Genomic DNA, 13,883 nt, shown 5'->3' with positions numbered 1-13,883 from the left:
TTGATCCTGTCAGCAATAGCTGAAGTCCATCCTGAACATTAAACCTTGTCACTCTATACAGACAATGGCTTATAGCCTCTGCTTCAATACCCATTTCGCATTTAAAGTCTTGCTATTCTGAGCTCCCAAGTATAGCCATTTAACAAAGCAGATTTTTCATCAAACATTTCTTCTATATCCTTTGATGCTGCAGATCCAGCACAAGCCTGCAACTCATTAAATCAACAAAGAAAATCCTGCACATGGAGCCTCCCCTGGGGTTATTTCTTTTACACCAGAGAAGCAGGTTACCAGAGAGGTAGATTGCATCAAGGAATGGGCACCCAAATACCCCAAGAGAATGTGCTTCAATATGGAAATAAAATCCCATCTGACCACACACCCCAAAGTTGTCACCTACCATCCCACGCTGGAAACCAGGTGGGGTCTCAAACAGCTACAATGCATGCTCGATGGGGACCACATCCTGACAGAAATCTTTCCTGAATCCCCTCTTCTAGCCTTCAAATAAGAACCCCCCCGAACCTCATAATGAGAAGCAAACTCCCCACAGACCAGGACACCCCAACTCAAAGCGGCCCAGATCCTGCCAGAACAACAGATGCAAAATCTGTAGACATACCACCACCCACAACACTCCTTTCCAAGATCCAAAGATCCTATACATGCCTATCACAACATGTGCTGTACCCAGGAGCGCCACCAGCTTTTCTGCTGCCCTAGGCGGCAGAAGGTACCGCCGCCAAAATACCGCCGTGGTTGCCGCCCCCCAAATTGTAGCGCCCTAGGTGACCGCCTAGGTCGCCTAATGGGTTGCGCCGGCCCTGGCTGTACCTCATCCAGTGCACTAAATGCCACAAGAACAACTACGTAGGTGAAATAAGACAATCACTATCAGTGTTCCCTTTAATTTTTTACGTCCATGTGTGGAATGAATTTTGTTATGTGCACCAATATGGAGGTAATGTGTGGCGGGGGTGGGGCCGAGGGGTTCGGAATGTGGGAGGGGGCTCAGGGCTGGGGTGCAGGGGGGGTGCGAGCTCTGGCTGGGGGTGCAGACTCTGGGATGGGGCCAGTGATGAGGGGATTGGGGTGTAAGAGGGGGCTCAGGCCTGGGGGAGTGGATTGGAATGTAGGGGTGAGGGCTATGGCTGGGTATGAAGGCTCTGGGGTGGAGCTAGGGATGAGGGGTTCAAGGTGTGGGAGGGGGCTCATGGTTGGGGTGCAGTGAGGGCTCCAGCTGAGGTGCAGGCTCTGGGGTGCAGGCTGCCCTGGGGCTGCAGCAGCTCAGGATGTGGGGGGGTGGGTGTCTTTCCCAGGCTGTGGCAGCTCCGGCAGGGTGGGACTGGGCGGGGGGAGGGGTTCCTCTCTGTTTTGGGTTGGAGAAATAGTACTGCCGCCCCCAGCCCGCTGTCACACGTACCCCCTGGCACAGACCCCCCCCACACACCACTGCAAGCACCTCCAGCTTCACGGGCTGCCAGCCAAATGGGCAATTTTGCACGGGGGGGGGGTCTGCCTTCTGCCCCCTGCGCCCACAGGGGAGGCGCTCGCAGGTGGGTTTGAGCTTCCCATGGGAGGGGTAAAACCCCCCTCGGCTGCATCAGCCACTGGAATTACGCACCCGGCCGAGCTCCGTGCATGGACACACGTCCCATGGACCACGCAGGGGATCAGCCATCACCTCCCCAAGCCCACCGGCTGGCTCCCAAGGCTGGGCAAGCTCGGGGGCGGGCCCAGTGGGATGGGGGGCAGTGGTTGCGGGGAGCCTGGGACAGCGTGGCACTCCATCCCAGGGGATGCAGTGGGGTGGCGGCTCGGGCACCTCCCACTAACTCACAGTCGCTCATTAAACTCACCAGATGAGTTGGCTGCAGCACAATGGGCGGATGGTGGTGGGGCAAAGCCACTGCTTGGCTCAAGGTTTTAATTCCTCTCCACTGCATGTAACCCCTCCTACCCCCTGGCAGTTCCAGCTGGGCTGGGGGAGGGACGCCTCTCCCCCCTCCGACAGGGCTGGGCTGGGCGAGGCGAGGGGCGCCTCTCCCCGCCTACCTGGCCTGTGATAGCCTGCTGCTATCTTCCATCACTGTGCTCTCAAATGAACTCACATTGGAAAAAAAATATCAAAGTGATCACTCTATATCTGACCTCTCAGTCCTCATCCTTAAAGGAAACCTGCACAACACCTTCAAAAAACAAGCCTGGCAGGTTAAATTCATAACTTTGCTAGACACTAAAAATCAAGGACTGAATACAGACACTGGATTAACGGTTTATTACAACAATCTATAATCCACTAACCCCACCACCACCTTTCTTCCCCCTTTCCCCTGAATGATTGGAAAGGTGTTAACTGGTCACGTCACCTTCAATGCCCCCTTGAAATATGAAAAGTCTATTATTCACTCAGCTCTGTCTGGAAGTACAATTCAGGAGGCTGTCACTACAGTCTGTAATTTGAGAGTCTTTCATAACCAGTATTTCATAATCAGTATTCTTGGGGTAAACTAGCAACAGATTTAATAAAGCCAGCTATTCTAGTTGAAAGCTAGCCAGATGGCAGTGAGCCGGGCGTGAGGCAGGGTGGAGGAAGAAAGAGGTCAACAACTCTAAATACAGTACAGCTAAACAAAGCAATTAAAACTAAAGGGTGGGGAAGCCCCAGTGTGGAATAATGAACTTTGCAGAGTAGAGCATAGCAATGGTGGAAGAAGGAGTACACACTAAGTGTCCAACTTGGTTTCTGTGTTGGGCCAGTTAGTGTGTGTGTTCAGAGAACAATATATGCATTATCTCAGCCACAACAAATCAGTTCACTAGTTTCAGCTTTAGTAAACAGCCATCTACTTTTGCTGTGGATTTAGTTTCCCTGATTTGCAGGTTAACAAAATCCCTCTTTATATCCAATCAACAAAGCGGAGTCCAAATAATGGTTGGAGTGGGGGGCATCAAACTTGTGAAAAACTGACTCCCCGATAAAGATACTGAGTCTTCCAGCTTTTGGTTTTCTTTTTATTAATTAGACCATTCAAATTACTGCTTGACGATGTTTGTGAGAGTTCAGCTGAAGATACCAGCAGACCTTTAAAACACCATCTCCTCTCACTCCAGCTGAGTGTAGGGGCTATTTGGTCCTTCATCTATTCCCTGGAGCAGCAATGTGGGGGATTGGTTTGGTTTTCACACATCTCTGAAGTGCTCACTTTCTCTTTCTACTGTTGCAGTTCTTAGAACCAGGTCATTTATCCCTAAGCAGGAGCAGCAAGCACTGAAAGACTACTGGTATCTTCACAGCTGGAGTGAGTCTGCCTTGATAAAACATTTCTCCTTTTAAACTTCAATTGGCTAAAAAAAGTTCCATTTTCCCTCCCCACCTTATCACAGCAGTTTCTAAAATGAAAATAAATAGCCTAAACTGGCAAGGAAGCTATGGTTTTGTGCACCTAAAGACCTTGAAAGTGTTTTATTCCTAATCCTTTATTTAAAAATTTCATGGGAGGGAGGGGATTGAGTGATGGTGACTGGATTATGACCAATGGAGGTCAGTGAAGTAGAGGGAACAATAATTGTAACAGTGTCACATTTGTTGACAGGATTCTAGAAAGGTATAATGAACTTAATTCCAGCACCCTCTTCTCCAAATAAGAGTGATTTTCCAAACTTGTGCAGAAAGGAAGTTGGGGGAGGAGGATTCTGGTCTGTAGGTGGTAGGAAGTTTGGGAAACAGAGTGCTGGAGGGCTAGCCTTTCCTACTGGGGAAAAATTACAGTTGTGGTGCATTGTCTGTGATGTCTAATGATTCTAGAAGCAAGGAGCACACTTGAATGGAGTAGAGGATATGTACTATTAGATACCTTAACCTTTTATATCCTCTCTCTTGTGATAGGCATATTAAGTACATGTACCCATTACATATCAGTTAAGGTTGTCTGTACGTAACATATAGCACCACTTATGGTTAAGCTTGATCAATACTTATAAGACCCTGTTTTCAGTTGCTTAAAACTTGGCCAAACTGACCATTTAGGCTGAAATGTTCCATGCCAGGTATCTGCCTCAGGCTGGTTTGAGAAATTTCAGTGATAACGGTTCATCCATTTCTCAGAAAGAGATCAGGAAAAATATGTTTTGCCCAGGTTAAAAATAATTCTCACCATCATTTCCATTAAGTTCTAAAGATTCAATATTTGGAACAGGGACTTGTGGGTAAGGGGTCATCCTCGTGTCAGGAATGTGCTTTCTGCAGTCCATGAGAATCCACCCAAATTTGGCCAAGTCATAAGAATTTGAAAAAAATCTCAGTTTGCACATATTCAGTAGAGGGTAAGCAGCTTCTGGCAGATAGAATCTTTAGAGAATTTATCTGCACTGGACATGTTCCATCTCTTCACAGCTCCATTGAACTGTGCGCGTACCATCCCCTGGAGTAAATGAGCATGCTGCATCCTGGGGCTGAGCAGGCTTCTCCTGCAATTACTCCTCCTGCTATTAACTACGGCAGTGCTGGGGACCAGAACTGAGAAGCAAGTCTCTCTTGGGCTCTCAATGTTCTCCCAGCTGGCATCTAGGCACTATGGAGGAGGAGGAAGCAGTCACACTAGAATGAAGAGGAGGTTTGAGAAATTGGGGGCAAGAAGCCAGGGTGGGGCAGATAGGGCAGGGCTGCAGGTCCATAAGGATCTATAACCACTATAGAACACTACCTTAGAGAACCTGGAATTAAACCCAGGAGTTTAGTCTCTACATTTTTCTGCATCCTCAAATAGCCATGAAACTCACTGGCAAAAATAGAACATCCGTCCCCCGAAGTGACCAGTCCACACAGAGGATAAACAGACTACCAATGCCACTCTGTTAGCTCAAGTAGCAGAAGTCTGTGCTGTGGATCTGAAGGTCCAAACCCAGATAACCCAAGCTGGGGATCAATGTGGTTCCAACTAGATGTAATTTTTGTTTTCAAATTTTGGTTTAAACACACACACGAAATTACATCCAAAACCACTACGGTAATAAAACATTAAGGTTGCAAAGACAAGCACGGACCTTAGAAAATTCTTGTACAACCTTAATCCAGCCTCCTTGTGGGTACACATTATGATTCAGTCTTTAATTACATTCTCAGGTATGACCCTTGCCTTATTCAGTGGACGGGAAGTTATTTGGTACTTCTTTTTATCCTCAACTTTCAATGTGGTCCAATACCAACACATATGCTCTATGACACTCAAAAAGAAAAGTACTGATCACCAGTACAAAATGTTTCTATTTTACTATTATTTATTATCTTCAGAGGGCAGAATTGATCCAACTTTTCTTACTAGATATCTATAAGGAGAAAGACTGTTTAATTGCATTAAAAAAAACAAAAAGCAAAACCACAACCAAATGCCAACACAGAGAATTTTAATGGTCTCCCAATAAAGTATTAATTCTATTGTTTCCCCATTGTGTCTACTTTGTCATCGTCTAGGTTTACTGTTAATTCTATTAAGAACTGCTGAAATCTCAGTCACACTTGTTCTCCGTCTGGGTATTAACTCCACTTTCTCTGAGCAATATACACCGATAATAGCTATGAAATAATTCATATTCTTGTGAGTGCTAAACAACCATCTGAGATGACATATGAATTGTGTCTCAGTTCAGATTCTCCTCTGATCACTGACAATTCTTGTTTGATTCCTGTGATGCACGTCTTCAGGTAGCTGACTATTCAAATGATATTCAAGTCCTCATTACCATCCTCATTCCCCACTTATTCGAATTCTCCCTGTTCACCTGATCTGGTGACCAATGTGAACAGCTTTCAACTATTTCTTTCAGTTGTAAAGTAATTCCAGTTACATCCCCCACCCCCATTTATCTTCATCCTTTCATCTCACTCTTGAACTTCGTTCAATATCTCCAACAGTTCTAAAATCTTATTTCCCATTATCTAGCCCTTAATTCCCAAAAGCACTTCCTTTAAATGGCTAACACTTCTACAGCCTTTCATCAGTCACATCTTCAGATACTCAGGGCTTGTGTATACTGCTCCACAGTTCAGACTACGGGGGTGTGACTACGGTAGCATTGTGCACCAAAGTGGTGTGCTGTAACTTCCCTGTGTGGATGCTGCAGATGTGAAATAAAAGGTTCCTAGTTTGCATTAATAGCATCCTTTTCAAACAGGACTACATTAATGCAAATTAGCAACCTTTTAGTTCATGCCTGCAGCATCCACATGGGGGAGTTGTAGCATACCACTTTGGTGTGCACTGCTAGTCACACCACCGTAGTCTGAACTGCGGGGCAATGTAGACAAGACCTTAGTGTCTAACCATTGGCTTTTGCAGTTTGTGTTCACTACTCATCTCATTTAATTAATACTGCCAGACTCCATCAAATATATTTTGCTGCGTTGATCAAGTTTCCAGGTTCTGAACACTGTTTCCCATCACTCCATTGCCCCGTCACAGTGATTTTCTTCTGGGTTCTTATTTGGTTTCAGTGCTAAAAATCTTAATCCTGATCTCTCAGCTAAATTACTGCAGCTCACTAATCAAATCTTGATGTTATGCTTCGGTAGCTGTCAGTGTATTGTTTACAATAATGGTGTCTGTACTGTTAGGACAACGCTTTGTATTTGACTGGGTTTTTATTCCTGTGTCTTTATTAGCTTTGTTAAGTCAGGAGACCGACAGTATTTGTTCACATTAAATTGGCAAACCAAATCCTGAATCAGAATTTTTGTAGTTGTCCAGAAGTCTGGTAGTGAAAAAATGTATCACAAATTAAGGGTGGAAGAACTTAGGAAATCTTTCTATTGAAATATCTCTATTCTGTAAGAAAGAGATGTTGAGAGACGCACTACAAGAAATTACTAGATAATAAGACAGCCCTCTGGTTTCTGGAAGAAACAAAAAAAAGAGAACTGTAGAAAGTATATGAAATGGAGTAACATTCAGAACTTTGAATACCCATGCCTGTTAGTAAAAGCACAAGAGCTATAGCTTTTGCCTGTGACAAGCCACTATACTGTGATAATTTAGTGCTAATAATTCTATGCACTTCATTGCTTTCTTGTTTCTCCCTCTTCACCTTTTGATCTGTAAAGTTTTATAGACTTACCTCAAGTCGGCTGCTATTAAATTAAATCCATTGTAAAGGTGTCCTTCTGATGAAACTTTCTTCAAGTAAGAGAAGCTGTCCAAATCCGTAGTCAAGAAGTTTCTTACAAGTGCACCTAAGAAGAAGAGGAAGGATTTAGAGTTAGTTAGAATGAGTTGCATATGGAAAGTGAGGATAGCTAATCTGGCAAATTCAGTCAAACAAGCAGAACACAAGGCTTAGGATTCCTGTTATTGATGAGGGGCAAAATATGGAAATTAGGGTTTTCTATAGTGCTCACATTAAACCAATATAGCAATTATGACACTTATTTTTACTCTGAGGAAAAACCTGCAACGGATTTATGTTTGAGGAGCTTGCGGTATTAGATGTTCTCACATATTACCACTCTCCTCAGTCTTTTATTTCATTTCCTCTACATGTTCCTTGTAGCCCTGGCTTGGTATACAACTAATGTGGCTCATTTATTTGATCTATTTAATGTCATATTTTTCCACGGAAGGACCTCATGACCCTGAGTTTACAAGCAGATTTTTTTCTTTTACTATAAAAATATAATGAGAAAAAGTCTCCTAAAAGACGAAAATGCACATTTTTCCATTTCCTATTATGTTCTGCTCACAAAAGTGTCCTAGGAATGCATCAATCTAAAACACAGAGCTCAACCACAAGAAGTTTCAAGTAAGAGCTTGTTACATATTCTTCAGAGGAGGAGGACGGGGTGTACAAAAAAAGGTTTCTACAAGCCTTGTTAATAGCTATTATTACCACTTCATTGGATGAGAAAAGGGGGTTAAAACAGTACTTAGTTAAGGTTGTAACAAACATTCCATTATATAGTCACTCATATTTTCATTTCCTCATTGTGACGCCCTACCTCTTCCCTTTGCATTTGTATCAATCTTCGGCTGCAAGTAGTTTGTCAAGGCAGCCATCTTGCCTTTCTTACTGATTCCAAGCCACGTCCCGCCTTCTCTTCCTTCCTCCATATCCAAACCTACAGCAAATAGAGGCATAAGCATAAATAAGACAGATTCACTACTTTGCTGCTTCATCTCATTTCAAAAGCCTTAAATCACAGTTCCTTAATAAAAATTGAGTTTAGCTAGTGCTGGATAGATGCTTAGAGTCCCAAGCTTTTTTGTTTGTTTGGAAAGTAAAAATGAAATGAGTTAAAACTAAATCAGCATTTTGCAATTGTGCAATATTCACCATTTAATAAAATCACAGTGATAATAGGGAAAAAAGTCAGTAAATTAACCTAAACCAAGATTTAAAAAATTACGACTGTGTTAAAAGGAATATAACTGGGTTATGTAGAGCTAGAATATTTGTTAATTCAAATGCAAATCTCAGGGAAGGATTAGCTGCTGTTGGAAGCATAGGGGCTTGTTGGGGGGTTCTGGATGCAATGGTAATGCCTGCAGGGAGGGTCCAGGTGAAGGTGGTTGGGTCTCAGTGGGTGTGTGTGGGCTCAATGGGGAGGTTCAAATGCTGGGGGAGTGGAGCTCAATGGGATGGGGATCCAGGAGCAGCTGGTTGGGGCTCAGTGGGGTGGGGAGTCGTCGGGGTGGTCCAGGTGCAGGGGCATTGGGGCTCAGTAAGGGGAAGGGGGTTCTGAGTGCGGGGGAGGGGGGGGATGAGGCTCAGTGGGAGGGTCTGGTTATGAGGGGGGTCTGGATGCTTGGGGGTCGGGTGGATGGGGGAGCAGCTCGGGTGCAGGGTAGCAGCCACCAGCTGGGTCTTCCCCAGGCCCACCCCCTACCCCACAGTGATTGACCTCTCTGTTGGCTGCCCTGGGCACCAGAAACATACTGCTGGGGAGAGTCACAAGACCATTCTTGTGGCTTCCCTTTGCTTCCCCATCAGAAAGTAATTTTTCTGCCCAGATGGGCACGCACATGGGGTGACTCAGAAAATGACAAGGCAGAGCCGCTAAAGCATAGCTTTCTGAAGCATTGTAGCAAAGCTCTGCCCTAAATTTCAGGTGCTGGAGTGACACACTGGACTGCTACACCCCAGCTCAGATTTGCGGGGGCCTGGGTGCTAACTGGGTGGGCTGTGGCCCACCTGTGGGCTATGCCCTTGGCATGTAATAGTTTTCTTGATGTCGGATCTGCACACAAGGCATTCCTCCCACTCTTCACTAGGGTTGCCAGGCATCGGTTTTCGACCGTTAAAAGTCTGGTCGGTGGCAGAGCAGGGGCCCAGGGCTAAAGCAGGCTCCCTACCTGCCCTGGCTCTGTGCTGCTCCCAGAAGTGGCCACCAGGTCCCTACAGCCCTTAGGCGCTGGGGCAGCCAGGGACTGGGAAACTCCATGTGCTGCCCCCAGCCCGAGTACCGGCTCTACAGCTCCCACTGGCTGGGAACCGCGACCAATGGGAGCTGTTGGTGGCGGCGCCTGTGGACACAAAGGCACCTGGCTGCCCATGTGCCTAGCGGGCACAGGTACCTGGCAGCCACTTCCTCAGAGCGGCGGTAAACGCCTGCAGGACCCCGCACCTCCTCCCCTGCACCCTAACCTCCTGGCCCAACCCTGAGCCCCGTCCTGTACCCCAAACCCCTCATCCCCAACCCCACCCCAGAGCCTGCACCCCCAACCCAGAGCCCATACCCCCTCCCAACCCCCTGTCCCAGCCCAGTGAAAGTGAGTGAGGGTGGAGAAGAGCGGAGAGAGGGGGAGATGGAGAGAGTGGGGGGCAGGGCAGGGGTGTTTGGTTTTGTGCGATTAGAAAGTTGGCAAGCCTACACTCCATTCCACTCAAATCATAAGAATAAAGAATGAATATCAGCCATTGTAGCTATGATGGACAATGCCTGTAAGTTACGGTACAGTAGTACAGAACAAGCAGCAATGTTTTAAGTGTCAAGAATGATCATCAATATTAAGTGACAACAGGCAAGAATGAATTGGATATATTTACTTTTTTGCCTCGCTACTTTCATTTGAAAGCAGTGCATTATTAATTCAAACAGTGTACTAATCAGACCTGCACAGATAAGCCCCTTGCACTGAATTGCCTCAAATAAAACCCCGGGGTGGGGTGGGGTGGAGGAATATAGTAAGACATCAAAAATGGATTTTATTATCTATTCCACTTTGCTACAGGCTAGTATTCAGCTGATGTTAGGATTTCAACATCTAAGTATTTTGTTCCTCCCCCCCCGGCCGCCGTGTAACAAGGGAGGCAGCATCCAGAGTGTCTGGCAGGAATTTTGGAATGTCAGCCAGAATTTCAGAAAGCGAGGAAGCTGCAGTGCAGTGGGAGTAATTGATCCTCACAGACCTCTCTGCCAACGACAACACCACCACATAACATCAATGAAAATTCTTTGCAGAGTCAGAATGTTCTATTTAAACAAGGCTCTGTCTATTTGAGCCTCACATTTTTATATCGGAGAGTATGGAGATGTCGTCAAATTGAAACTGTATTTAAAGATAGAGTCTCTATAAAAAAACATCAGCTAGAAGACAGCCTAGCACAGTGGTGGGCAAACTTTTTGGGCCGGGAGCCACATCTGGGTGGGGAAATTGTATGCAGGGCTGGGGCAGGGGGGAGTGCGGTGTGCAGGAAGGGGCTCAGGGCAAGGGATTGGGACAGAGGAAGGGTGCAGAGTGTATGGGAGGCTCAGGGAAGGGGGTTGGGGTGCAGGAGGGGTGCGGACTGCAGGAGGGGACTCAGGGCAGGGGGTTGGGGTGCAGGAGGGATGCAAGATGCAGGCAGGGTTCGGGCTCCGGCCTGGCGCCACTTACCTAAAGTGGCTCTGGGGTGGCAGCGGCGCGCACCGGGGCCAGAGCAGGCTCCCTGGATGCCTGCCCTTGCCCCACGCTGCGCCGCTCCAGGAAGCGCTGCGTCCCCTGGGGGATGGAGGCGGTGGAGGGCTCTGCGTGCTCTGCCCTTGCAATGCCTCCAGGTACCTGGGGGGTACTTGGGGAGGGGGGATAGCTCAGTGGTTTGTGCATTGGCCTGCTAAACCCAGGATTGTAAGTTCAATCCTTGAGGGGGCCACTTATGGATCTGGGGCAAAATTGGTCCTGCTAGTGAAGGCAGGGGGCTGGACTCAATGACCCTTTGGGGTCTCTTCCAGCTCTATCTCCATATACCTCCCCTGAAGCTCCTATTGGCCGCGGTTCCCCGCTCCCAGCCAATGGGAGCTGCGTGGGGCGGTGCCTGGAGGCAAGGGCAACGCATGGAGCCCTCTGCCCCTGTGCCTGGGGGCCACAGGGAAGTGGTGCCAGCCGCTTCTGAAAGTGGCGCGGGGCCCGTGGCGCCATGGGGGGCAATCCCGCGGGCCGGATCAAAGCCCTGAGGGGCCGGATCTAGCCCGCATGCCATAGTTTGCCCCCCCCCCCGGCCTAACAACAACAGCCAGGCAGAAAGCTAATAAACCAAAACAACTTTGGTCATTAGTCAAAAAATTTCAAACTGATAAGAAATGATCCATACATTTTTAAAATTTCATTTCCTTGAGCCTTATTCCATTAAACAATTTTAAAGTCATTGACTACTATTCAGCAATTCCATTTTCCAGAGAGTTATTCATGGTACTAAATAACTAGTTATGTTAGATGGTATAATGCATTTTCACTACACTGCTTGAACTGTGGCTTTTGGAGAACATATGATGAAGAAGAGTGAAGAACATTCAAGTAAGTTTTTTTTTTTTGTAGTCTACTAAATGCAACAAAACTCAGTGGACTTTATATAAAATGTGACCATGAGTTGTTACAGCTGATTTACAAATTGTTGTCAAAGTATCCATTGTATGGGTTTACTTCGGTTCTGAATCACTTCATTACAGAGTTAAGGTTTACAAACCACGCATTCAAGTTTTTAAGAAGTTACAGTACAGATTAAAGAAAACATACAAGATAGCAATACAACGAAGGCCTATGCCTCTTTCAAGCCCATAAACTGGTTTTCAACCATCACACGTGAGGACAAGTTCTCATCACCTTTAAATGTTCTTTTATTTCTAACAACGTTTTTGTAGATTTGCAAACAAAAGTACATGGGAAGAGAGATTCAAGACAAGCTTCTATTAAAAAGTTACATACCACTAAGGATCTCATTGCTGCTATCCCAAAAGTCTGCTGATTTTGATGGTCTGTTGTAAAATTCATCTCTATTAGCTGCTAGGATAAGCCTGTAGGACAAGAGGAAGACTATGAATTTCAGATGTTGCATACTTGATCTGTGCACTACTTGTAAATTTTTGTCATCCTGTGGACAAAAAAATAGTACATGGTCATGTAACTAAAGACTGTACATAATGCACAGGTCAAATTAAGGTTACACAGGCAACCTTAATTCTGGCATTTCTTAACTTCAGAGAGCTTGACTTAGCAACCTTAATCACATCCTTATAATGTAGTTTGTAATATATTATTGTATATAAAATTTATTTAAATATAGAATGAAGAAGGAAATAGCCTCTTTGTCTTCCATTCACCTTTAAATATCCAGGGCATAGATGGGATGGTCATTCTGTCTTAGACCCATCCCCAAAGTGAAAACTGAGCATCAAGATCATTTGTCTGAGTCTTACTTTACTGGTATGTGCTAATCTTTCATAGATAAGGTGAAGTGAAAGGGAAAGAGCAAAGCCTTGTTTCATGCCAGCCAGGAAATGTTACAAGAAGGCAGAATTTGAGCTTCCTAGGAACACAATAGAGAAACATTTTAATCCTTACTGAGATTTGGCCACTGCAGCAAACAAAATTCAGGAGGCCCATGGAGGCTCCATAATCAAAGGCTAGTAGGAGGTTAAGAAATACAATATGTAATTGAAAAACATTGTCAGGTGAAATTCTCTGTTTATATTTGGTAATAAGCGTTTCTCACTCTGCGAGCTCTCAGACTGCGGTGCTGTAGCTCTTGACATACTGTCTAAATCTAAATTATACAAGTTTAGCAAGTCAAACAAATATTTCAATAAACCATGCTGGATTTTACTAGGGCTTAGTGAAGATATAAAGATAAGAATTTTTTTTCTAGCTATATGCACTGTCTTCAGTTTTAGGATTTATGTAGTTATAATTGGTGCTTGGAGACTTAACAGGCAAGCTCAGGTACATTTAAAATATGGCTAGATATGCAAGAAACATATGCAGCAAGGGCATTTAAAAAAATATTTTAGGCTTTGTGGGAACACAAACCAGTCGAATTAAGAGACTACATAATTTCACGTCAGGCAGGGTGTGAACACAAAGCAGGGTAGGATATGAAAAGTCAATATGGTTAGATTGCCTCAGAGGAATCCAGAACAAGTACTCTGGCTTTTTTAACCTTTAAAACATGACTTCTCTCAACACAATTATTAAACCAATAAGCTCATGTACAGTGCATTCCAATACCCACTGGATCATCCCACACTGCCATTTCATCCCCGTGCTAACGGTGAAGCTCTGGAAACAAAATGAAAGTTTGGGCTTCTGTGTCTGTGCATCAACATCTTTTCTGACAAAAAGCCAATAACATTTGCTATTGCTAATAATCTTTGGCAGTCAGCATTGGAAGCTCAACCTATTGTCTTAATGCAACAACTACACAAACTAACAAATACACAAACTAACGAGCCTCAAGAATAAAAAACTGGAGTTGGTAATAATTACTCCATGTCTATATTGAGAATCAGGCTATTAAGATTATCCAAACTTCCTATAGAAATGCAAGTATGCAGATTAGCTTCACTTTAGCATTGTTGAGCTCTTCCCTATCCATAGGGCCCTACCAAAATCACGACCATGAAAAACGCATCACAGACC

General features: G+C 45.1%; 1 protein-coding gene across 5 annotated transcripts in view; it reads right to left on the bottom strand.

Annotated features, from left to right (window-relative positions):
• Nucleotides 1-13,883, bottom strand: part of TANGO2 (transport and golgi organization 2 homolog) — an 80,264-nt gene that overhangs the window by 30,592 nt on the left and 35,789 nt on the right. For all 5 annotated transcript variants that reach the window (XM_054006340.1, XM_054006342.1, XM_054006339.1 and 2 more), the window contains 3 exons: nucleotides 12,174-12,262; nucleotides 7,991-8,110; nucleotides 7,114-7,228 (listed from right to left, as the gene is read on the bottom strand). In XM_054006340.1, the coding sequence (XP_053862315.1) occupies nucleotides 7,114-7,228; nucleotides 7,991-8,110; nucleotides 12,174-12,262 (324 nt within the window). The remainder of the gene's footprint in view (nucleotides 1-7,113; nucleotides 7,229-7,990; nucleotides 8,111-12,173; nucleotides 12,263-13,883) is intronic.

This window comes from Malaclemys terrapin, chromosome 16, assembly GCF_027887155.1.
Source record: "Malaclemys terrapin pileata isolate rMalTer1 chromosome 16, rMalTer1.hap1, whole genome shotgun sequence".
NCBI lineage: Eukaryota > Metazoa > Chordata > Testudines > Emydidae > Malaclemys > Malaclemys terrapin.
The sequence above is the reverse complement of the archived record's forward strand: the minus strand, read 5'-3'. Positions and strand labels throughout refer to the sequence as shown.